Below are 19,879 nucleotides of genomic sequence, written 5' to 3' on the forward strand. Positions count from 1 at the left end.
CCAATTACTGAGCTAATGCTGTGGGTAACCCTGCCTGACACAGGCGAGGAATACTGCTGCATAATTATGCGTGAGACAAACATCAGAGCCTGAATCTCCCTTCTGCTCGTGCAGCTTTGAGCCAAGAGGAAGGAAGGAAGGAAGGAAGAGGGGGAGGGCATGATGGAGGATTAAAAAAACTAATAAGAGTGGGAACAGGAAGTGATAAGGAAAGTCACTCTGGAGCTGCAGGACTACAAACGCTCGTCGCTTTTATGTTGATTTTGTTGCTGGAAACAAAACCAGCAAACGAGGGGAGGAGGTCGTTAGCGAGATGGACTTTAAAATAATGGAGGTCAGTTTAACCCTGGAGAACCCACGGGGTCAACCAATGGGGTCGGCTCTGACCCCATGGGTTCTCCAGGGTTAGGGTGTGCAAGTTTTATGCACCCCCCCCCCCCGAACAGCGTGTGAAAGACAGCACGGATCGTGACCCTCAACCCCTGACAGGCTCGGGGATGCCCCCCCCACAGACAGACGAGAAGCTGAGGGACGTTTACCCTGCAGTAGTCATCGATGAAACGCAGCCGCTTCATGGCCACGTCTCGCACATGACTCCTCCGGAACAGGATTTTGCCTGGAAGGGGAGGAAAGGGGACAAAAAATAATAAGGATGGAGGTGACGGCCAACACAGGAAAGGAGAAGAGTAAATACTGGAGACATGCACAGCATCCCTAAAAATACACATTTAGCTGATTCTGCAGAGCAGCCAAAGCTTCCTGTAATACTCAGACCTGTCAGGAGATGTCAGTGATGAATGACATCTCAGGCCCACACTCCGGGCTCCAGCTGTGCCACCCCCCCACCCCGGCAGGCCCGGGGTCGTGCACTCTGTTGTGTGAGGAACCCTGGAATTACTGTTTAAAGGGGAATCCTCCAGCACAGACTTTAGTCCCATTTTCCCCGTGAGTTACAAAAACAGTGCAACGTTGGAGCTGGAGCAGCACTAATGTGATGTTACAGCAACAACAGCAACGAGGCTTCAGTCAACACTGTGACGCACACACACGCACGCACACACACACGCACACACACACACACACGCATGCGGTAAAGAGAAGCAGACATTTTCAAATGCTAAATGCTGCATGAAGACATGCAGTGATACCAGAATATAAATGCAAAGATCATACAGTAACTTTCACTCAGTCGCACTTTTGTAAAGGATCCTTTTCAGTTGATCCCAGACAAATGAGCCAGAGGCCACAACAACATGACTGTTTCACTGCAGCCTGAAAAGTTTGACCTTAAACACCATCTAACTGCACATATTCTCTCTACAGAATCTGAAGCCTCCATGTTACCGTCTCTGGTCCTGTGCAGGTGTTTGAGCTTGAGCTGCCTCTGAGCCAACGAGGAGCTCAGCACACATTAAGCAGCCGCTCACTGACCAATCGGCTCAGGGAAACAGCGTGATCATTAGAGAAGATCTCAGAGCTCAGTGTGGCGACAGGAGAATGGTTTGAAGCTAAGTGGACCTTATATGTTGAACGTATCCACAGTCCCTGCTGTGGGGCCGTGAGCCTCCTCTTGAATATAAACGAATTTAAACCCACTCACCGTGTGGGCTCCCAAACACTCTTGTTTTTGCATTTATTTAATAATCTAATCTTTTTTGGCGCTTTTTGGCTTCCATACACAAAACAGTAGAAAAACTGCACGCCTGGTGATTTATTTATTTTTTTATTGCCGAGCTCTGAAACTTAAACGTTGTCCTGCAACTTCAGACTGAAAGAGTCCATTAAGAGTGCGAGCTGAGCGTGCATCCGCAGACAGTCGTTATGTTTGCATGTGGCGCCACTGGCTTTCTAGCAAAGTGGGAGGTTTGTGTTTGGTGGGTTTCCAGATTGGTTTTGTTTGTGAGTGTGAGGATGAGGAGGGGGGGCTATAAAGCTGATGCTGGGACCACGTGTTGGCCGCGGGGCTTAAACAGAGCGGTTACCAAAATAAACTGCTGTGAACACACAGAAGCCTTTTACTGCCTGAGCACACACGGAGCTGGAGAATCTACATGGAGGACACACACAGGTGGACACACACAGGCGGACACACACAGGCAGCATCGTGCCCACCGCTGCAGGTCACCATCAACCTGAATGTGACGGGTGTGTGTGTGTGCGTGTTGTCGATCTCACACACACAGAGACACGCGAGCACAGCATAATCCAGCGATCACATTCATGCACGATCATAATGTGACTCAGACACTCTCCACATCCAAAAATGAACATCACACAGACGCACAGGCATGAAAACACAGCTGAGATTTGAAAGTCACAGATAATGCCTCATCAGCAGTAACACACACACACACAGACACACACAGACGCCCTGCGAGTGCCAGTCATACATTATTAATATGGGAGCCTGTTCAGATAACGAGAGCTCAGGAGCAGGCTATCACCTGGGAGAAATGGGATGATCCTCTTCTTCGGGTCTTTTTGCCCTCCCTCAATTGGGAACTTGTCGAGTATCTGCATCTGTGGAAACACGAGGAGAGGAAACGGCTTTAGTTTTATGTTCGGCTCAGCTTCACGTTTTAGGAATCATCTGCGTCTCTCCTGGGCGCGAGATAAGAAAGATCGATATCAATCTCGTGTGTCATGTCGAGTATAAACCTGAAGCCGGGAGGCAATTAGCTTAGCATAAACACAGCTAGCCAAGCTCTTTAGCTCAAATATATTCCTGAGAGCAGCTTCAGAGATCATTTTCACCGACACTGAGAAAAACCAAAGATAAACGACCCTGCATGAAATCATTCCAGGATGGCATTCCTTAAAAGCAAAACGTCTTAGACGTCAGCTTGTGTGCACGTTACTTTTTTGGCTCTAGTTATAGAGACATAAACTGTTTCCTTATTTGTGAGCAACATTCAAAAATGTTTGACTGTCATTAATTATTTATATAGAAAAATGGGTTAGGCTCAGCCTCAGGCCTCTGCAGCAGTAAATCTTTAGCCGTGTGTTCATACAAGTAGAAATGCACACGATCTGCTGTGCATGTGTGGATGTAAAGACAAAACACCATGCAGGAGGAACACTGGGGGATAAAGAGTAACGCAAAACTGAACTTAAAGATTTAGATCAGTTATCCAAGACAATGACACACGATCAGAAAGAAAGTGGAGAGGCAGCTGATTTATTGTCACAAAGTTAATATTTATTAATCAAAGAAATCAATGAGGTGCTCACTCCTGTGTGCACACTCAGTCTCTCAAACACCATACAGTTGGGAAATGATGCAATGCTGTCACAGCAGCCACAAAAAGGTAAACGCTATAAACCAACCCTGGACATGAATTCAATTCACTTTTATTTATAATAAATGTATTTATTTGTATTCCAACAGCAGTTGCTTCAAGGTGCTTTTTGTTGTAAGGTGAAGACCCTCCAATCATATTACAGCAACATACAAGCAAGCAGTTGGCAACAGTGGTGAGAAAAAACTCCTTTTTAAAAGGAAGATATGAAGGTGAGCTAAAGTGCAGATGTAGGTTAAGACCTGACGCTGCCAAGTTTCTGTTTTGTTTCTATGCTAACCTAAGCTAAGCTAAGCTAAGCTAACATAAACACCCACAGCACAGGGTGGAGCCTATCCCAGCTACCACAGGGCTGGTAACCAATCAGGTTTAAGAAAAGAAAAAGACCAGCAGCAGTTAGCTTAGCATCACCACAGTAGTGTCTGTTCAACACATTAAGCATCTCTTTGTATCTGGTTAGCTGCTGGAACACGTTAGCAGCAAACTTATTGCTGATACCAAACTTCCTCCTGTGAGTCTCCCAAACAAAAAGAATGAAGGTAACTCTTAAATATGAAGTAAGAGAGTCTCAGTCAAAACAGTAACTACCTTTTAATCTACTAAAAACGCTTCTTTACCATCACAAAACGGTTTTTCTGCTCAGGGGTGATTGTGCATCATATCGAGCGTCACACCTTGGTCCCAAAGCTGCACGCTGGTATCAATAAAAAAAAACAAGTCCAGTGAGCCGCGGGGTTCACGGGGGTCAAACCAGCATGAACGACATGAAGACGGCGAGAGAAGTGCTGACACCAGAGCAGGAGGTGCAGAGAGAGGGAGCGTGCAGAGCGAAGCATTAAGACAAAGAAAAAACAAAAACAGGAGAAAGTCAAGAGAAAGAGGAGAACGCAGCAGATTCCTGCTCTTTTCCACTCTTCAAATAGATCAATCAAGATTAGAGAGAAAGCAAAAACAGCAGAGGGCAGATGCAGAGGGTGAGGAGGCTGCACAGCACTGCAGCAAACATCCTACAGAATCAGAGACGGAAGGAGCATGTGTGCACGTGTGTGTGCACGGAGCATGTGTGCACGTGTGTGTGTGCATGTGTGTGTGTGCACGGAGCATGTGTGCACGTGTGTGTGTGTGTGTGTGCACGGAGCATGTGTGCACGTGTGTGTGGGGGGCTGAAGTCCATAAAGATGTATACCAGGCGATGGGAGCCGTCGGCCGTGTCTGTGTGTGATGGCTGAAAGCTGTAAGAGACCTCGGGGAACCGAGCGAGCAAACAGCCGGGTGGGTCTCTGGATGCAAGAAGATACCCAGAAAACACTCGCACTAATCCCCAACGCCCACTCCGGAAACATCCGTCGCCTGATCCCATTTCCCCCGTCCATCTGTCAGTCTGCCTCCACCTTTTCATTGAATTCCTGTCTTATTTTTTCCCACTCATCCACTGACCATGCCCAACTCTTTTCCTCTAACGCTGCCGCGGCACTAAACGGTTTGGATCCTGCTCACAGGATCTGTGTCCGTGACACACGGATGGATGATGGACGGCCCCCAAACATTTCACCGATGCTGAACTCGCAGGTTTGAAGTGTGACTGTGCCACCGTTTCCACTTTCTTAATGAAGGCAAAGTTGTAAGGTGCTCACCTGCGTGCAGGTGCGACACACTGAGAGGACAGACGTAACCGTAAGGCTCGTCATGTCAGCTTTCCTTCTCAGTTCAACAAACTAATTACACCCCCACCCTCCTTTTCAAACTCTGCCCGTGCAGCCTGAACTGATCCACTCGGATCAAGGTCAGCTCATTACTCGAGACACTCTCCGGCTGGTCGAAGCTTGTCCTGAAATACACGTTTTCCTGTCGCCGCTGACAGATTCCTGGCAGGAGAGAGCGTGCTCACGACCTGCCAGGAGTTACAGGATCACCGAGGGAGAGAGAATGGTGAGAACAGGTGGGACGGCGGGGATCAGGTGACACAGCCACGGGCGCAACTGCTCTTTTACATGGATGCATGCACACAGGCTGCACGTGCACGGCCTGCGAGTGTGCACGTTTGCAGCACGATAGCAGACGATCAGGAGTCCAGGTGGTAAAATTCCACTCTGAGGATGCCAAAAGAGAAAGGAAAGAAAGAAACACATCCACGCCAAACCATCGCTCCACTTCTCAGACTCCACTGTCTCCTTGGTAACCAGCAGAGAGAGAGTGTGAAGAAGAGTTGTGAAGAGATGTGATTGGATGATGCGGTGCAGCTCTGGACCACTGGTGTAAATGTTGGGAGTCAGGTAAAAAAAAAAAAGATTCTTCTTCGTCTCCCCTCAGAGTGAATCCAGGATGCGATGATGTAATGCTTACTGTCCGGCTCGCGCTGACGCTCGTCTTATTTCCACATTACCACATGAGCTAAAAGCATAAACGTGATCAGAGTGTAGGTACTGAGAGGAAGGTGGTCTGTAGTCCTGAGACGGCCTCGGGACTACGATTCAGCAGCTCTGGGTTTAGAGTCCAAAACAAAACCTTGAAAATGAAGCAGCACAAAAATAGCAGCCGAGCTCCTTCAGCGACGACATGAGTGGGGTCAGTCCCACTTTATACAGAAAGCCTTTATCAATGACTCTGCTTGTGTTTCCCATCGTGACTTTAACGTCAGGAGTTCTAAAAGACATTTCATACATCTATGTGAAAAGACAGACTCCTGCCTTCCTAAACCCAACAATGCTGAACGGCTTTACCAATGTTTGTGTGTGTGAGGGTGTGGCTACTTCTCATACCACGACGAGCATGTAGGCCATGGAGGAAGACTCTGTACTGACACAGGTAACTGAAGGAAAACACTGGACAAAGCACATCGGCTGGAGCAGGGATGGGGACCTCCAGGCCTCGAGGGCCGGTGTCCTGCAGGGTTTAGATGTGTCCTTGATCCAACACAGCTGATTTAAACGGCTAAATGACCTCCTCAGCATGTCTTGAAGTTCTCCAGAGGCCTGGTGATGAACTAATCATGTGATTCAAGTGTGTTGACCCAGGGTGAGATCTAAAACTTAATCACTGATGGTCACAGCCACAATATTAGACATGTTGTGTCTCTATTTAACTAACACACGTGAACGCTGACGGCTCGTGCTGTGCGTGAGTGAAAGTAAACCGTCCACCATTAATGACACCGGACTACACCTGTGGGTAAGTGAAATATCCACTGAGTTATTTTGCCTCTTTTTAGGATGACGGCAAACAGAACGCATATAGAAAACTAACATTTATCATCAACAGTCTCTAATAATCAGGAGAGTCTGTGTGCGCTGATTGCACGAGAATTTCCACCAATCAGGGACCCACGGGGCTGACACGTGCAATGGCTGAATTCATAAAAACATGAAGGCAGTTTGAATTTTGTAGAGCCGCAAACATCGCTGTCCATCTTTGATTTCCACACAGTCACTGAGGAAGTGTAGCTTATTAAACTTTGCCTATAAAAGCAGAATTCAGTCCTCTTCCCCCGATTCTGTTCTACAGCTGACAAACCGAGTCAGAAAATCGAGATATTTAGAAACATATTTGGATGCACTTCAGCCTCTGTGGCTAGCATAGAGACGCAGGACTGGACTGTTCTCGAAAATGAACTGGGCAGTGATGAAAAGGCTCCAGTAATACATTTGTTTCACCATGATTCAACTGTTTATTCATTCATGTAGTCGACTAAAGAAAAAAATCATATAATGTGCTCCATCATTTTGTGACTAAAACAGAGACAAAGCAGGAAGATGTAACTGTGACCAGCAGAGGTCGCTCATCTTATCCACATGAAACCTGAAGACGTCTGTCTCTGAAAACATGGAAACATCCACCTTCAGGAGAACGCTCCAGCTCAGCGTTTGGTCCACGTAGCTTTAGCAGCGACACAGTTATTATAAGAGCGCTTTAGTCTCAGTTCAGCTTCACTGAGGAACGACGGGGCTCAGAGACTAACAGCAGCTCTGCTTCATGCACATGTGCTAAGAATAGAGCCGCTCTGTAAGGAGCTGTGAGAGTCACTTGGCACAAACTTGGGGGATGCCACAGCGCCATTACAGCCAACTGATGCCTCACTTCCTGTTGTGGGTGATGTGGGTTTACCCCGAGCTCTGCAGGAGTGGAACAGAGTGGAATGGAAACACACACACACACGAACTTCTGGAACAACTCATGACTGTCCTGACAAAGCAACCATGTGATCTGCTGAGTGAGGCCGCAGGCTCGAGCATGCTTCTCCTCACTGGCGAGCGCACGATAAGGTCGCTGCTCTCGCTGTCGTGTCAGTATGCAAACATCCCGTCACAGACAAAGTCAACATGCCGGCGCTCGCTTTTACACCCCGGAGCTGTCAGATTCCTTCTGCTCATTCCCAGATTTTATAACTCGGACGCTACCAGAGAAGCTCGCCATGACTCACAGTTCAAAATAATCCTTATGTACATGAATGCAACGCTTTGTTTGTTTAACTGTTTGAAACAAGCTCCTCCTTCTTCAAGCCAACCCTCTTCTGATTGGCTGCCCCTCCCAAACAGAAGCGAGCAGTGTGTAACCGGAGCTTTTGGGTCAAATGTCGACCTCGTTAATTGAAAATCTGGACGTGTTTAATAAAAAGATTCACCATTATGACAGAAAACAAGGAGAAACATGGCGGGTCTCCATTAGAGAGCCTCCTGAAATCTTTATTTCATCACAGCTCGAATCCAACGAGCAGAAACTAATGGAGCACATGAATCAAGCATGAGCATGCATTAGCACCCAGCAGTGTTCAGTTTCAGAGAGGCAGATGTCTCAGATTGTGGAGGGAAGGCGTTCCTTTCCAACCACAATCACTCACAGTTGTGTCTCTAAATTTAGACCGGCACCCTGGCAGCAGATCCGGACAGATCGCTGCCCGCGGTGGGCGCATTAGATCAGGTCGGAACATGATATGCTGGATTCCTGAACGCTTTAAGCAGCGAATGCATGCGTGGGAGTAAGGCGGGGGGCTTGGATTTGTCTCAGAGTTGAGGCTCTGTTCATGAATATGTCGAAGCCGCAGGGTGTTTAACCCCACGTGGCGAGCCGGGCTCCCCTTGCTTTCAGTACGACAACAGGTGCAGGCGTGTGTTGATGTTCGTCCATCTGCAGTCGCTCTGTCATCACTACCCAACCCCGGGCTGCAGGGCCCGCTGTGAGCTTTGGAACAAGGCTCGAGAAATGGACTCTGACCGGGAAACTCCCTCACTGGAATGAGATCCTGTTTTCTCTAGAGGATGAACCGGAATTCCAGCTTATCTCAACTCCTTGTGGCATCTGCAGTCACACAAATACTCACAATCAGACCAACAGGAAGACCTCTAATCTTTGCAACATTAAAGGGCTTCAGACAGCATCTTTCTGCCTCTTCTGTAGTCTCACATGAGCACCAAGCATCGTGTCTCTAATAACGCTGATATAAAAATGTTAGCTTTGAGTCATATTCCTGCACGCTGCGCTGAAGCATGTTTGCAGTTTTAGGAAGCTGTGCGAGGTGTAACGTCTGCAGGTCCCTCACCAAGCTTAGGTAGCATACAGACTCGGTTTCTATGAGTTTTTAGCAATTAATCAACATCAGCTCAATTCAGTTTTATCTTATTAGCACCAATTTACAGCAACAGTCACCTCGGGGTACTTTGCAGTAAAGTAAAGACCCGCCAGCGCTGAGAGACACGCCAACAATCAGCGTTTGGCGACAGAGCCACTCTGAGAGCAGATGTTTCTAATTTTAGCATCATCCTGTCGATGATTGGAAGCGGTCCTACATTTGTTTAATGCACGTGTTGAAGGACATATCCCAGTCTCCGAGGTTCCTCCCAGTGTTCCTGGAAGCCGGGGTAAAGCCACCCAGAGTCGGGATGTAGGGCCAAATATAATCAGCTGTCAGCTTTGTCAGAATCCAGAGGAAGAGGAGAGCCCACTGAGGTTTAAAGGCTTTCATCTCTGCAGTTTTAATCAGCCAGGAGTTTGTCTGGTCATGTGACAAAAAGACAGTTTAAAAAATCTCTCCCATCTATGATTTGACCTCCGAGCTGTGGAGACGTCGTGTAACTGGTTCATATATCAATGCCTCCATTTTTAAAATCACTGAATGCCGGTATCGGCCTAAAAACATCGGCTATCCGTCAGACTCCAGTAGTTACTGGTTTAGCTGGTTTTAAAGATCAGCAGGTGAACATGCGGCCACAAATTCCGACTGAAACTTTGACTATTCGGCGCACTTTACTCTGAATCCACTCCACGTGGCAGCTGAAGATGAAGTGGGTAATATCATCCGAGCACTCGTGAGCTGGACTGCCAGTTGTGTCAACTCTGTGCTGGAGGAGAAGCTTGGCAGAAAAATGCGGTTTGTGAGGCACTCGAACAATCCGCACGCCTCTCCGTGTCTATCTCAAGAGTTCGGCACGAGTAGCGGTGTTAAGGTTCAGACAAGTGGGTGCTTCGCTCACAAACGGCCATTAAAAATACATTAATCACAGACATAAAACAGCATTTGCTGTGAAAAACTCTGAAGACAGAGTCGGTGCGCCGAGTGCGAAGGAGAATGAAAAGAAGCTGTTTGCTTTTCCCCTCACAGAGTTTATTTTACCGGCGTTTGAGCTGCGACGACTTGACGTTTAATCCATAATAAAAAGCAGTTTTGAAGGGCAAAATTAATCAAAGAGTGACTATTTTATCCTGCGAGCTCTGCCCTTTATTTGCACCCAGCAGTTTAACCTCCTTTCACATTTAATAGAGGCACCGGCTAAATGCTCCAGTGGCATTTTCAGGCCAGTCATCGCTTCAGCAGCCTGGCTGAGTCCTGCGGAGTAAACCAACAATATCTTTGCTCTTTAGAGCAGCTGCAGCCTCGGTCCAGGACGAAGAACATGGGCGTGTTTAGTTTGGGTTAAGAAAGTAGGCCAGCCAGCTTACAGTTACACTACAGCAGAGAGGAGAGGCCCTCACCTGAGCCAGAGTTCAGCGCTAATAAAGCAGCTGAGGACCTAATTTAGCCATGCTGGCGGTCTCCAGAGTTTCCGTGCTGACGGCCAGGACCGACCTCGGGCGGCGTGGCTAAACCTCATTCTCCTCCCTACGGGGTGAATCGGTGTGTGTTGGTTCTCAGCGCACTGCATGGCTGAGGGTGGGGATGGTATATGAGACGTGAGGTTTGGAATACAACCACGAGTGGGCTGAGAGAAGCAGGAGGCAGAAAATACTGGAAACCAAGTGGGAGAAACCAGAAAAATGTGGATTCGAATTAGCCGTCCCTGATTGGTGCCAAGTTATTTATACACAAGGAACTCGTGGAGAGGATAAAAGAGTTTTATGTGAAATCAAACTTTGTGTTTTACACATTCGTGGACTTGGTGTCGTGAACTAATACCAACCCTGCTGCTAATGTCCACCAGTGGTCACGCACAGCACGCCAACGGAAAATCTCACTGAGACCAGGATTATAACTGTGCCTGTAAAACCAGTTGCTCCCATTCATGAGAACTGGGCAAGGTTTCATATCTTTTGCATAATTTTTGTGGTGTTGAGTAATAGTTGGAGGTTTTTTGAAGGTCTGTCACGGTTTTCTCTGGACTTTGGCTGCTTTTTCACTCAGTGAGTCCTCGAACCATAAAAAGGCTCCAACTCAGAAGATCAACCAACGAGTCTACACACACGAGAAAAGCTGGCAAAGGTTTAATTCTATCTTTAGGCTCTTTGTTACGAGAAGCCAAAAACACATCATTCATTTCCATTTCTTTAGCTGAAACTATGAAAAATGCCAAAGATAACACAGCCTGACAGGCATAAAATAGCATTTCTGCAGAAGCACGGTGACTGCAGAAGTGCTATTAGCTGCAAACTTGGTCTCAGCACGGTGTGCAGCGTGTCCATACAGAACAGAACAAGTGACAGAGCTAAAAAAAAAACTACAGCACATGAATAATATCTAAAAATCACATCATAAAGAAAACAGAGACCTGACGACTGATCTGTTCCTTCAGCTGATCCATCTACTGCTCACTGAAGCCTCAACAGAAATGTCTGCGTGGCTTGGACACAGAGAGCAAAGGCTGAAGTATGAAACTTACACAAGAACTGAGGGAGCAATCAACATGTAAGGAGGGTCGTGAGCGAGGTACAGCAGCAGCTGCCTGCAGACATCGCTGAAACACGGTGGAGGCTCGGTCACGGTGCAGGGCTGCACTTCAGCCAGAGGTGCTGGAGAGCTCGTTAAAGTTGAAGGAATCATGAACCTCAGAAAATACCATCAGATTCTGATCCAGCATAAAATTCATCACGATGATCCCAAACACACATACTAGTCACGGATCAGCTTCGTCAGAGCCCAGACTTCAGCATCATGAAGCAGTGACGGATCATCGTGACAGAGAACAGAACAAGAAGGCAGAAACATCCAAAGAACGTCAGTCCAAAACTGTTCCTGAACTACTCCTAACTACTCCTATTCCTTCCACGGCGTCCTCAGAAACTTCCGGCTGTGCTGCAGAATAAAGGCGCTCAAACCAAATATTGACTTTCAAGCATGTTAGAGTTGGACAAGCTCTGTTTTTGCCTCTACAGTGGATTTTCATATATATTTGCTCCTGTTTCAGCACATCCATGCACCTATGCCTCGTGCTCAGAGCAAAATATAAAGAAATTAGAGGTGCTTGAGCCTTTTGCACAGTACTGTAGCTGTGTGCCTTAAACCATAGAAGAGGCAGCACACCACATCAGGTTTCCAATAGTGAAACGTTTAATCAATGAATACTAAAACTTACTATCCTCAAACAGGTGAGACCATCACGCCAAAGCTGCAAAAATGTGCATGCATATTTCTGTGCATTAAAATGTAAACGTTTGTTATTACGCAGCGGTAACACTTTTGCGTTGCTGTTTCATTTGCACGCTCACATTTTTACTATTTCCTTTTAGGGACATAATTAAGTCCATAGGGTCAGCCTCCAGAGGCCAACTTTCCAAGTGTAAATGGTATCATGGTTTGCTAAAGGGCTTTAATTCAAAGGTCTTTTATTTCCTTTAAAGCTCCTCCTGTGTCTGCACTATAAAATGTAATCCGGCTGAGATGGAGAGGTCCCCGCGGGGTTAAACTGGATCACGCCGTAACAGAAAGACTGCCTGGGTAATCAGGAGAAAACGCCAGCAACTCAGGCGTCACGCATACACCCACAGGCAAACGTGTGCATGCACGTCCACGGACACGCAAACTGACGAGACGTGCGCCGAGTTGGCGAAAGCGCTCGACCCCGAGAGGTTGGAAGCTGCGCTGGATCGGCTGGGGAGGAGATAGGAGGGCGCACAGGTGGTGAAGGTTGAAGCCAGGGAGGCGTTTTTGCAGAGAGCCAGAGACGGGTGAAGAAAACAGATATGCAGGCAGAGACGCAGATCGACAAGTCGCAGGAAGTTGATGTGAACGAGGAGTGTGAGGCAAACGAAAAAGGGAGACGACGGCGTGAGAGATTTTCTGTTATCTCTGTGCTCCTCTACCTCCACCTCTCCCACGTGTCCTATCCTGCCTGCTGTTTACTCAGTCCTTGTTTATTAAGCTACAGGCAGCGAGATAAAGCTGTGCTGGGACCGGCCACCGATACTGCAGATAAGGAGCACTGTGAGAACTTCAGTCCTGGATTCAGCACAAGTTTGTGTTTGGAATGACTGATGGGAGACGTTCCAGGCGCTAGCAGAGCGTAGATGGCGTCAGATTAAGGAAGCACGCTCGATTTACTTTCAAATACACAGGATTAGGCTGAGGTTTCCTTTAGCACGTTTATAGCATTAAAGGGCAAACAGCAGACTGTGTCGGGCATATTTGAGCCCACATTTTAAAACTAAAGAGAGCGAATCTTAGTAACAACTGAGGAGGCCTGATGTCACTAATTTGCAGGACACACTGTGTGGCACATGGATGCACATTCCTGCTATGAGCTCCTGAGTAAATGAGAGACTGAGCACAGTCCTCGGTTAATGAGTCGTGAGTGATAAATCGTTAGCGTATGAATCCTGAATAATCTCCTTTCTGACTCTTGGAATTATCATAATTTACAAATGCGCTTAATGTTTTATTCAGTGCGACTTTAAACGGGCGCATAAACTCCACTGCTCTGTGACGCCGCAGGACCTGCAGGTACTGCCCCCTGGTGGCCATTAAGAAGAACGTGATGTTAAGTCATGCTAACGGCATCTCCAGGCTGCAAAGCGTTATTAGTGACGTTTTGACCACGAGTGGTGCATCGTTTTTATGCGTGGGCCTAGTTTATCACAAAGAGCAGTCCTGCGCCGGCCTTGCTGGGCCTCGTGCTCACTGGTTCAACCTTAAATAAGATCTCAGTCTCTTAGTTTGGCTCACAGTTCCACTCATATCTGTTCTGGGGAATCGTCCACTATCACAGCGATTTGGGGGACGTGTAGATGTCACCGTGCCGTCCTTTGGCCCCGGTGACGCTACTGCCAGTCGCTCCGCTTCCTCGCTGCATTTATTACTGATTGGAAGGGAGCCGAGTCCAACCCACCAATCAGTGGGTCCTCCTAGTTGCTGCCCTATTTAAGCCCAACAGGGCTGTGACTCAGGGTGGGCTGTGATTAAATGTGAGCAGTGCACTTTCTGTGCCTGTGATTCAGTTCATAAATGCTACAGGCAGACACTGGGAGGATGTGTTCTGCTAACAGGCAGATACTGGGAGCAGTTACTCGCTGCTGCCTGAGGCTGGGCCGGGTTTAGACACACACTGCACACACACCAGGAGCAAAGGCAGTGGTGCTTTCTTCTTGGCGAGGAGTCAGCAGGTTGTAGTTTAGTCATCCTGTGAGCTGGTTGCTTTTGTTCCCGTCTTTGATTTGGCAGCACTCTCAGGCCCTTCAGTTTGTCCCCTTCTTGCTTGTGGACATTAAACATCGCCACCAAAACCAACAACATCTGGTTGCACGTCGGTTCTCTCTCCCCCAACTCAGCTGGGACCCGTTCCTGCAAACATTCCCACCATCTGGTTCCTGAAGCGAAGCGGCTTCCCGGCAGCGCGTGAAAGATGCATCTATCCATCTTCTAGATGATCTCTCTGGGATGCATCTTCAGCGATCTGCGGTGGTGGGGTCACGGGGGGGTTAGTGTCTTTAAACATTAGACCCAGCCGGGATTAATCAAGCCCCGGCTTGCATCCCACCAGCAACCAACCACAGATCAAGTCGCCTCACAGACTGAGGCCCTGATTGGCTCAGTCGTTGGAGGATTTTGCAGAATGGCGTTCCTGCAAAGCCTCTCTGAGCACTTTCCAGTCTCCTTCCACCAGCTCCTGGTTCTTCTTGCTTGGGCACCAAGTCCCAGATCGATCAGCTGTTTGTGAAGCCCGGTCGGAGTGATGTCATGACAATGTCTTCTGTTTGTCGAGCTCCCAAAATAAAGTTGAACACACGCGTTGCTTCAGATGGGCCAAACCGTCTTCCTCCACGTCTCAGTCTCACCAGTAGCCGGAGTCATGTTTTATACTTCATGTATTTATTTTTCACCCTACTGCTGATAACATGTTGTTCAGTCACTGAACAGTGAAAGCTGCTCTGTGCTCAACAATATCCGGACATACAGAGAACGCCACCCGCCCTCTCTGAACAACAGACGCCGCAGGAGTGTAAAATAAATACTGTGTGATTCACCAAACGGTGAACAGAGGCTCGTCATTCTTGGGCAGAAATGTAATGAAAAAGCAAAAAAAAAACCTTGAGCAACTTCTTTGTTCGAAGCTCAGCGTGAAGCTGCCGGAGCTCTCCCGAGTTCTCATCCAGTCTCCCTCCGAGCTCAGCGGCGGAGAAGAAACACAAACCTGACCAGCTGAGCGTGGAGGAGAGAGAGGAAAGAAAAGCAGAGTGAGACAGCCGACTGTCAGCTACCACATACATCGCAGGTAACAGGCAGCAAAGGAAACAGAGGAAGCACACTGTGGGAACGTGCAGAGGCCTTTATCTGCAGGCTGCCTCCGTATCTAATCAAATATTGCAACCGGCAGAGAAGAAGTGCAGGAGGGAGGAAACCGCTGCACAGAAACACAAAACTACTGTAGAAACAGAGCTTTACGTCTGCACTGACCTCTGAGTCGAGCCACAAAATGGCATGAAAACAGAATAAGTGACAGACGTGCAGCCATCAACTCCCAGCATGCACTTCATGCTGCCAGTGTCTGGGAGCGAGAGCAATCAGAAGCGAGTGAGGACACAGAAACAGTTAACCGGCTGTTTGCTGGTGACGACACACAGACGCTGGCGTTGGGAGGCTTTGTGCTCATTATAAAGGCTACTTCATGTTGCCTTCAGCTTAACCACGCGGAGCCTTTCTGCTCAGCACAGACGCTTCGTGTTTCAGGTCGACTGTCGCGCTTCCTTCTGCCGCCTCTCTCGCTCCTTGAAACACTTCCAGTCACACTGCTGACTTTTTCAAGCCACAGAAACGTCCCACAAACAAATGAACTGTGCTCATTCATCCTAAATTTAGCCCCTCTCCCGACCGCTTCGCTGTGACTGTGGGAAACGCTGCATACTCCCCCCCTCTGCTCTGGGTCCAGTGAGGACCCGGCCTGTAGCCGTCTTCTCGACTGCTTGATTGTAACTCAGAGGGACACGTCCAGCGTTTGGCGTGTAGGTGTCCTTCCTTTGCCTCTCTCTTTTCTCTCAGGCGCACACGCCCATAAATAAAATAAAGCAGCCTCGACCTGAAACAATGGGCTGAGTTACAGTTCGTCCACAAAGCACCTCAAGGACAACGAGGCTGAGCTAGCGCTCTGTCCATTCAGCAGTTTGTCCTCGAGGATGGCATACCGATAAGGCCTCGCGGTCTAGACACACGTTTCCATCAAACGGCCCACATAGAGGTTAGAGATTCACGAGTCAGTGACCTTCTTTGTAAGCGATTTGACCACAGCGACTGTGTAATTTGCTGTGCTGAATATATACGCGCTGCCGTTTTACCAGAAACCTGCTGCTAGCATCTGTTAAGCTGCTTCCAGCCTTGAGACTCAGCAACTAATAAAAGGGATTTTTGGAAAGCCGTAGCATGAAAACCTCCCTGAGCCGCACATTCAGTAGCTGTAGGGAAGCTCGTGCGAGTGCGGACTCGGACGAAGAAGAAAAAGAGTGCTTGTGAAGGCGCGTGCCGACAGAGTACAAATGAAGAGCCTCGTAAAGGCGTGAGTCAGAGGCCTCCTTTCACATGGAGAGCCACGCCACAGCTTTAAATAGACAAACTTCAGCAGAGGCCCAAGGACACCCGGAGCGCCATCACCCGCTCCTCACGGCTTCCTGGAATACAAAAGGCCGCTTTGTAAAAAGTGACCTCGAAGAAACGCAGATGATCAGAATACTCGTGTCTTCCGTCTGCATCACCGCGTCGTCATCAGCTTGAATCTTAATCGTCAGTCCCGTCACTTACCGTTAAAGCTTTTGTTCCAGCTCTCCACTGCTTCATCACCTCGTCATCATCATTCCACCTTTCCTACCGGGACCGCTGGCTGACCCGGGCTGCTCCCTGTCCCGGTTTCCTGATGATTAACTCGGGCACTTCTGCCAGAGCTGCTCACGAGTCAGGTCTGAGTCAAAACCACATCCGTGCAGCCAGCAAGAGCCAGTCAGTGAGGAGGACTGGTGCACATGTATGTGCTTATGCTTCAGGTATGTGTGCTGGAGGCTTCAAAGTGAACTCATGTGGCATCACAGCCCTGCGCTCGACCAGGACGAGTGGAAACACTGTCAATGACTCTGCCACCAAGCAGAGCCCAGCGAGCTGTGAAACACAAAGTTTAGCCCAACTATTTATGACGATTTGGGGTTTTAGTCGTCCTGATGAACGTGAGCTGGTCGAAGCTGAGGCGTCGGCGTCTGCAACAGCAACAAGCTTCACCGGGACATCGAGCAATCATACTGAAGGAGATGCGAGCTGCTACTTTCAAGATGACGGAGCTCCTCCATCTCTGAGAGTCGGCCCAGACACCACTGGGAGGATGCTGGTTTGACAGCCCACATCAGCCCTGCTCTTTTACTGGTTGGACACCAATCACAGCATTAATCAGTTTGGCAAACTGGTTCCAGATAGTGAGGGCAGCTAGATTAAAATGCTATGTCAAATCAATAGTGACGTCTGTGACTTCCATCAGCAGCAGTTTATCTTTGACTCTTTTCATTATTTAAACATAAACGCCATCGAGTGAAATGTTGGGAAACGCCAAGCTCCAGCCAGAAGAAAAACACCATCCAATAAAGTGACACTGGATGGACGACGGTGGCAGACGGAGGTACAACCTTTTCTCTAAAGAGTGTGGGATCCAACACACTCCTAACAGAGTGAAAGTGCAGAAAAAATGGTTCCCTCCAGGGCAATTCTGGCAACACTTTGCACTAATATATTCGTTCTATTATCCGTAAATGACTTCCTTTTTCACAGAGGGACACAAAATAGCACGAATATGGCTCCTATTATTTTTACCTTAACACATTCTCTGCGCTGTGCAGACAGAAGCGATTTGAAACCGAAGGATTTGTGAACTTCAGATTCAGTTTTCTCAGAGTTTTTGGCTACATTCAAACCACTCTTCATGTGTCTAACATCAAAGCAGGTGAGCTTCACTGCCCGTGCATTCAGCACAACATAAAGAGCCTGTTTCCGTGACTCATCCTATACAAAGTCAGTCAAAGCAACATCTGTGGTCCCTCTCATTTGGATGGCAGCCTGGAAGTGTGGCCAGTGTTTCCAGGAACACAGCCCGGTCTGGTTATTACTAGGAAACTGTCTTGGAATCCCAGCGGTGTTTGCCAAGGATTTGGTTAAACTGCTCTCCGGCAGTTTTCAGAGCTCCAGTCTGTGTTTTTCTCCCTTACGGTTACAGCAAGGCGGCTTAAAAGCAGCGGGGACCCCGCAGCAGATAAATGTTTGGACAGGAGAGGCTCCAGGTCTCACTGGAAACAATGAGATCAAAAAGGCTCCATCAAAGCCATCGAGAGAGATCAAAGTCCGGCAGGGAGAACTTCACTCTGAGTGCAAACACCGACAGAGACGAGGATTAGAAAGCTGGCCTGTCACTGCTGCCAGCGGTGGTTTTATTCATGAATGTCACCGTGGAAATGGAAACATCAGGAGGGGAGCCGTGCTGGAGCTGATGCACTGCAGTGTGATTTAAAGACGGCATTTGGTAAAATGTTTGAAATATTTACCAGAAGATTCTTCACAACAGAGCTGACTGAGAAGCAGCCAAACTCTGTTGACACGACTTTATTTGACTCAATGAAGGAACCGAGTTAGACGACCTTTGCCCCCGTGACATCTCACATACCTAACAAAATCAATCGTGCTGCTGCTGACGGAGTCATTTTGTACAAAGCTATCCAGGAACCATTAAGGCTCATTAGTTTCCTCCCAGGCAATTTGAGGACCTCGCTGTTGTAGAAGGCGAGGTGAATATTAGAGGCATGAATCACCAAACACCACATCAGTACAAAATGATTATCATTAATAACTGTTTTAGAAAATAGGAAAAACTTCTCTCACTGTCACTAAGACCTGATATAAATGCTGCCATAAGAAGGAGCCAGTCTGCCATCAGTCTGCCATCAGTCTGCCTTCAGTCTGCCATCAGTCTGCCTTCAGTCTGCCTTCAGTCTAACAATCTACTGCTGAATGACGCCAAGTTAGAAATTAATGCAATCTGTTTCTGATATTTCAGCAATTAGCTGTGATAAATCCACAGTCCACTCACGTCCCCACAGGTACAACCGCCACAAATGTGCCGTCTGAGGCTACTTATGGCATTTGTGGACATTTAAGAACCAGAAAGGAACACGTTTTTTAAAAAGGTGCGTATTTGCACCACATCTTGCACAATCTGTGATCTCTGTGTTTGGCAAAATACACAAAGACATTGGATAAATATTATTTTCACTGTTAGAGTTGCAGGTTTAATCACAGACTGTAACTAGTTTTGCCACCAAACCAAAAAAATACTGTCACCACAGGTTCGAGTACAAACCACAAAGGTGTGAATAAGTCCACCTACACAAAGTAGTGCCTCAGAGGGCCGCTGTTCAACCACTACAATGAGGAACTTTGTTCTTTCTGAGTGTATGAAGCATTCATACTGTTCTGTGTTTATTACTCTACCTCTCTCTTTATTCCAGTTTGGGACTAATCAGCTGCAGTAGGGGTGAGGGTCCATTTCTCACTGGTCATCAATGGGACCTTTCAGAAAGGACTTTTCCTCTGCGGATTGAAACATCGTTCCCTGCTGGACGAGCACACTGGAGCTATTGAGATGTGCTCCCTGTAACTCTCACACTATGGCTCTGTTATATTTAGTAGTTATTGGTAGACCCCTGGTGCACTCTACATATGGTATCAGCTTGCAGTAGGGCAAAGGTGCGAGGGGGCTGACGGAGTGCACATAAACATTCTCCCAGTATGGAAGAGTCCATGTGAAAGATACAGGAAAGGTTTTCATTCCCACTCCTGCCTCATTCCAAAATAAATAGTCCCAAAGAGACACCGCAAAAACATTTTAAACAAGGGAGTAAAGCGTCTGAGCCAAGACAGCAAAGCA

The 19,879-nt window shown here is 47.8% G+C and overlaps 1 protein-coding gene across 9 annotated transcripts in view; it reads right to left on the reverse strand.

Annotated features, from left to right (window-relative positions):
- LOC120734624 (SH3 and PX domain-containing protein 2A-like) overlaps positions 1 to 19,879 on the reverse strand; it is a 96,758-nt gene that overhangs the window by 63,562 nt on the left and 13,317 nt on the right. For 6 of the 9 annotated variants that reach the window (XM_040033546.1, XM_040033551.1, XM_040033540.1 and 3 more), the window contains exons 3-4: positions 2,445 to 2,520; positions 540 to 616 (exon numbers count right to left, since the gene is read on the reverse strand). In XM_040033546.1, the coding sequence (XP_039889480.1) occupies positions 540 to 616; positions 2,445 to 2,520 (153 nt within the window). Of the gene's footprint in view, positions 1 to 539; positions 617 to 2,444; positions 2,521 to 6,058; positions 12,239 to 19,879 lie in introns of those variants that run through there. The other 3 variants (XM_040033544.1, XM_040033543.1, XM_040033541.1) reach the window with 1 other exon arrangement.

The sequence above is a fragment of the Simochromis diagramma genome, unplaced genomic scaffold (assembly GCF_900408965.1).
Source record: "Simochromis diagramma unplaced genomic scaffold, fSimDia1.1 OVJJ01000571.1, whole genome shotgun sequence".
NCBI lineage: Eukaryota > Metazoa > Chordata > Actinopteri > Cichliformes > Cichlidae > Simochromis > Simochromis diagramma.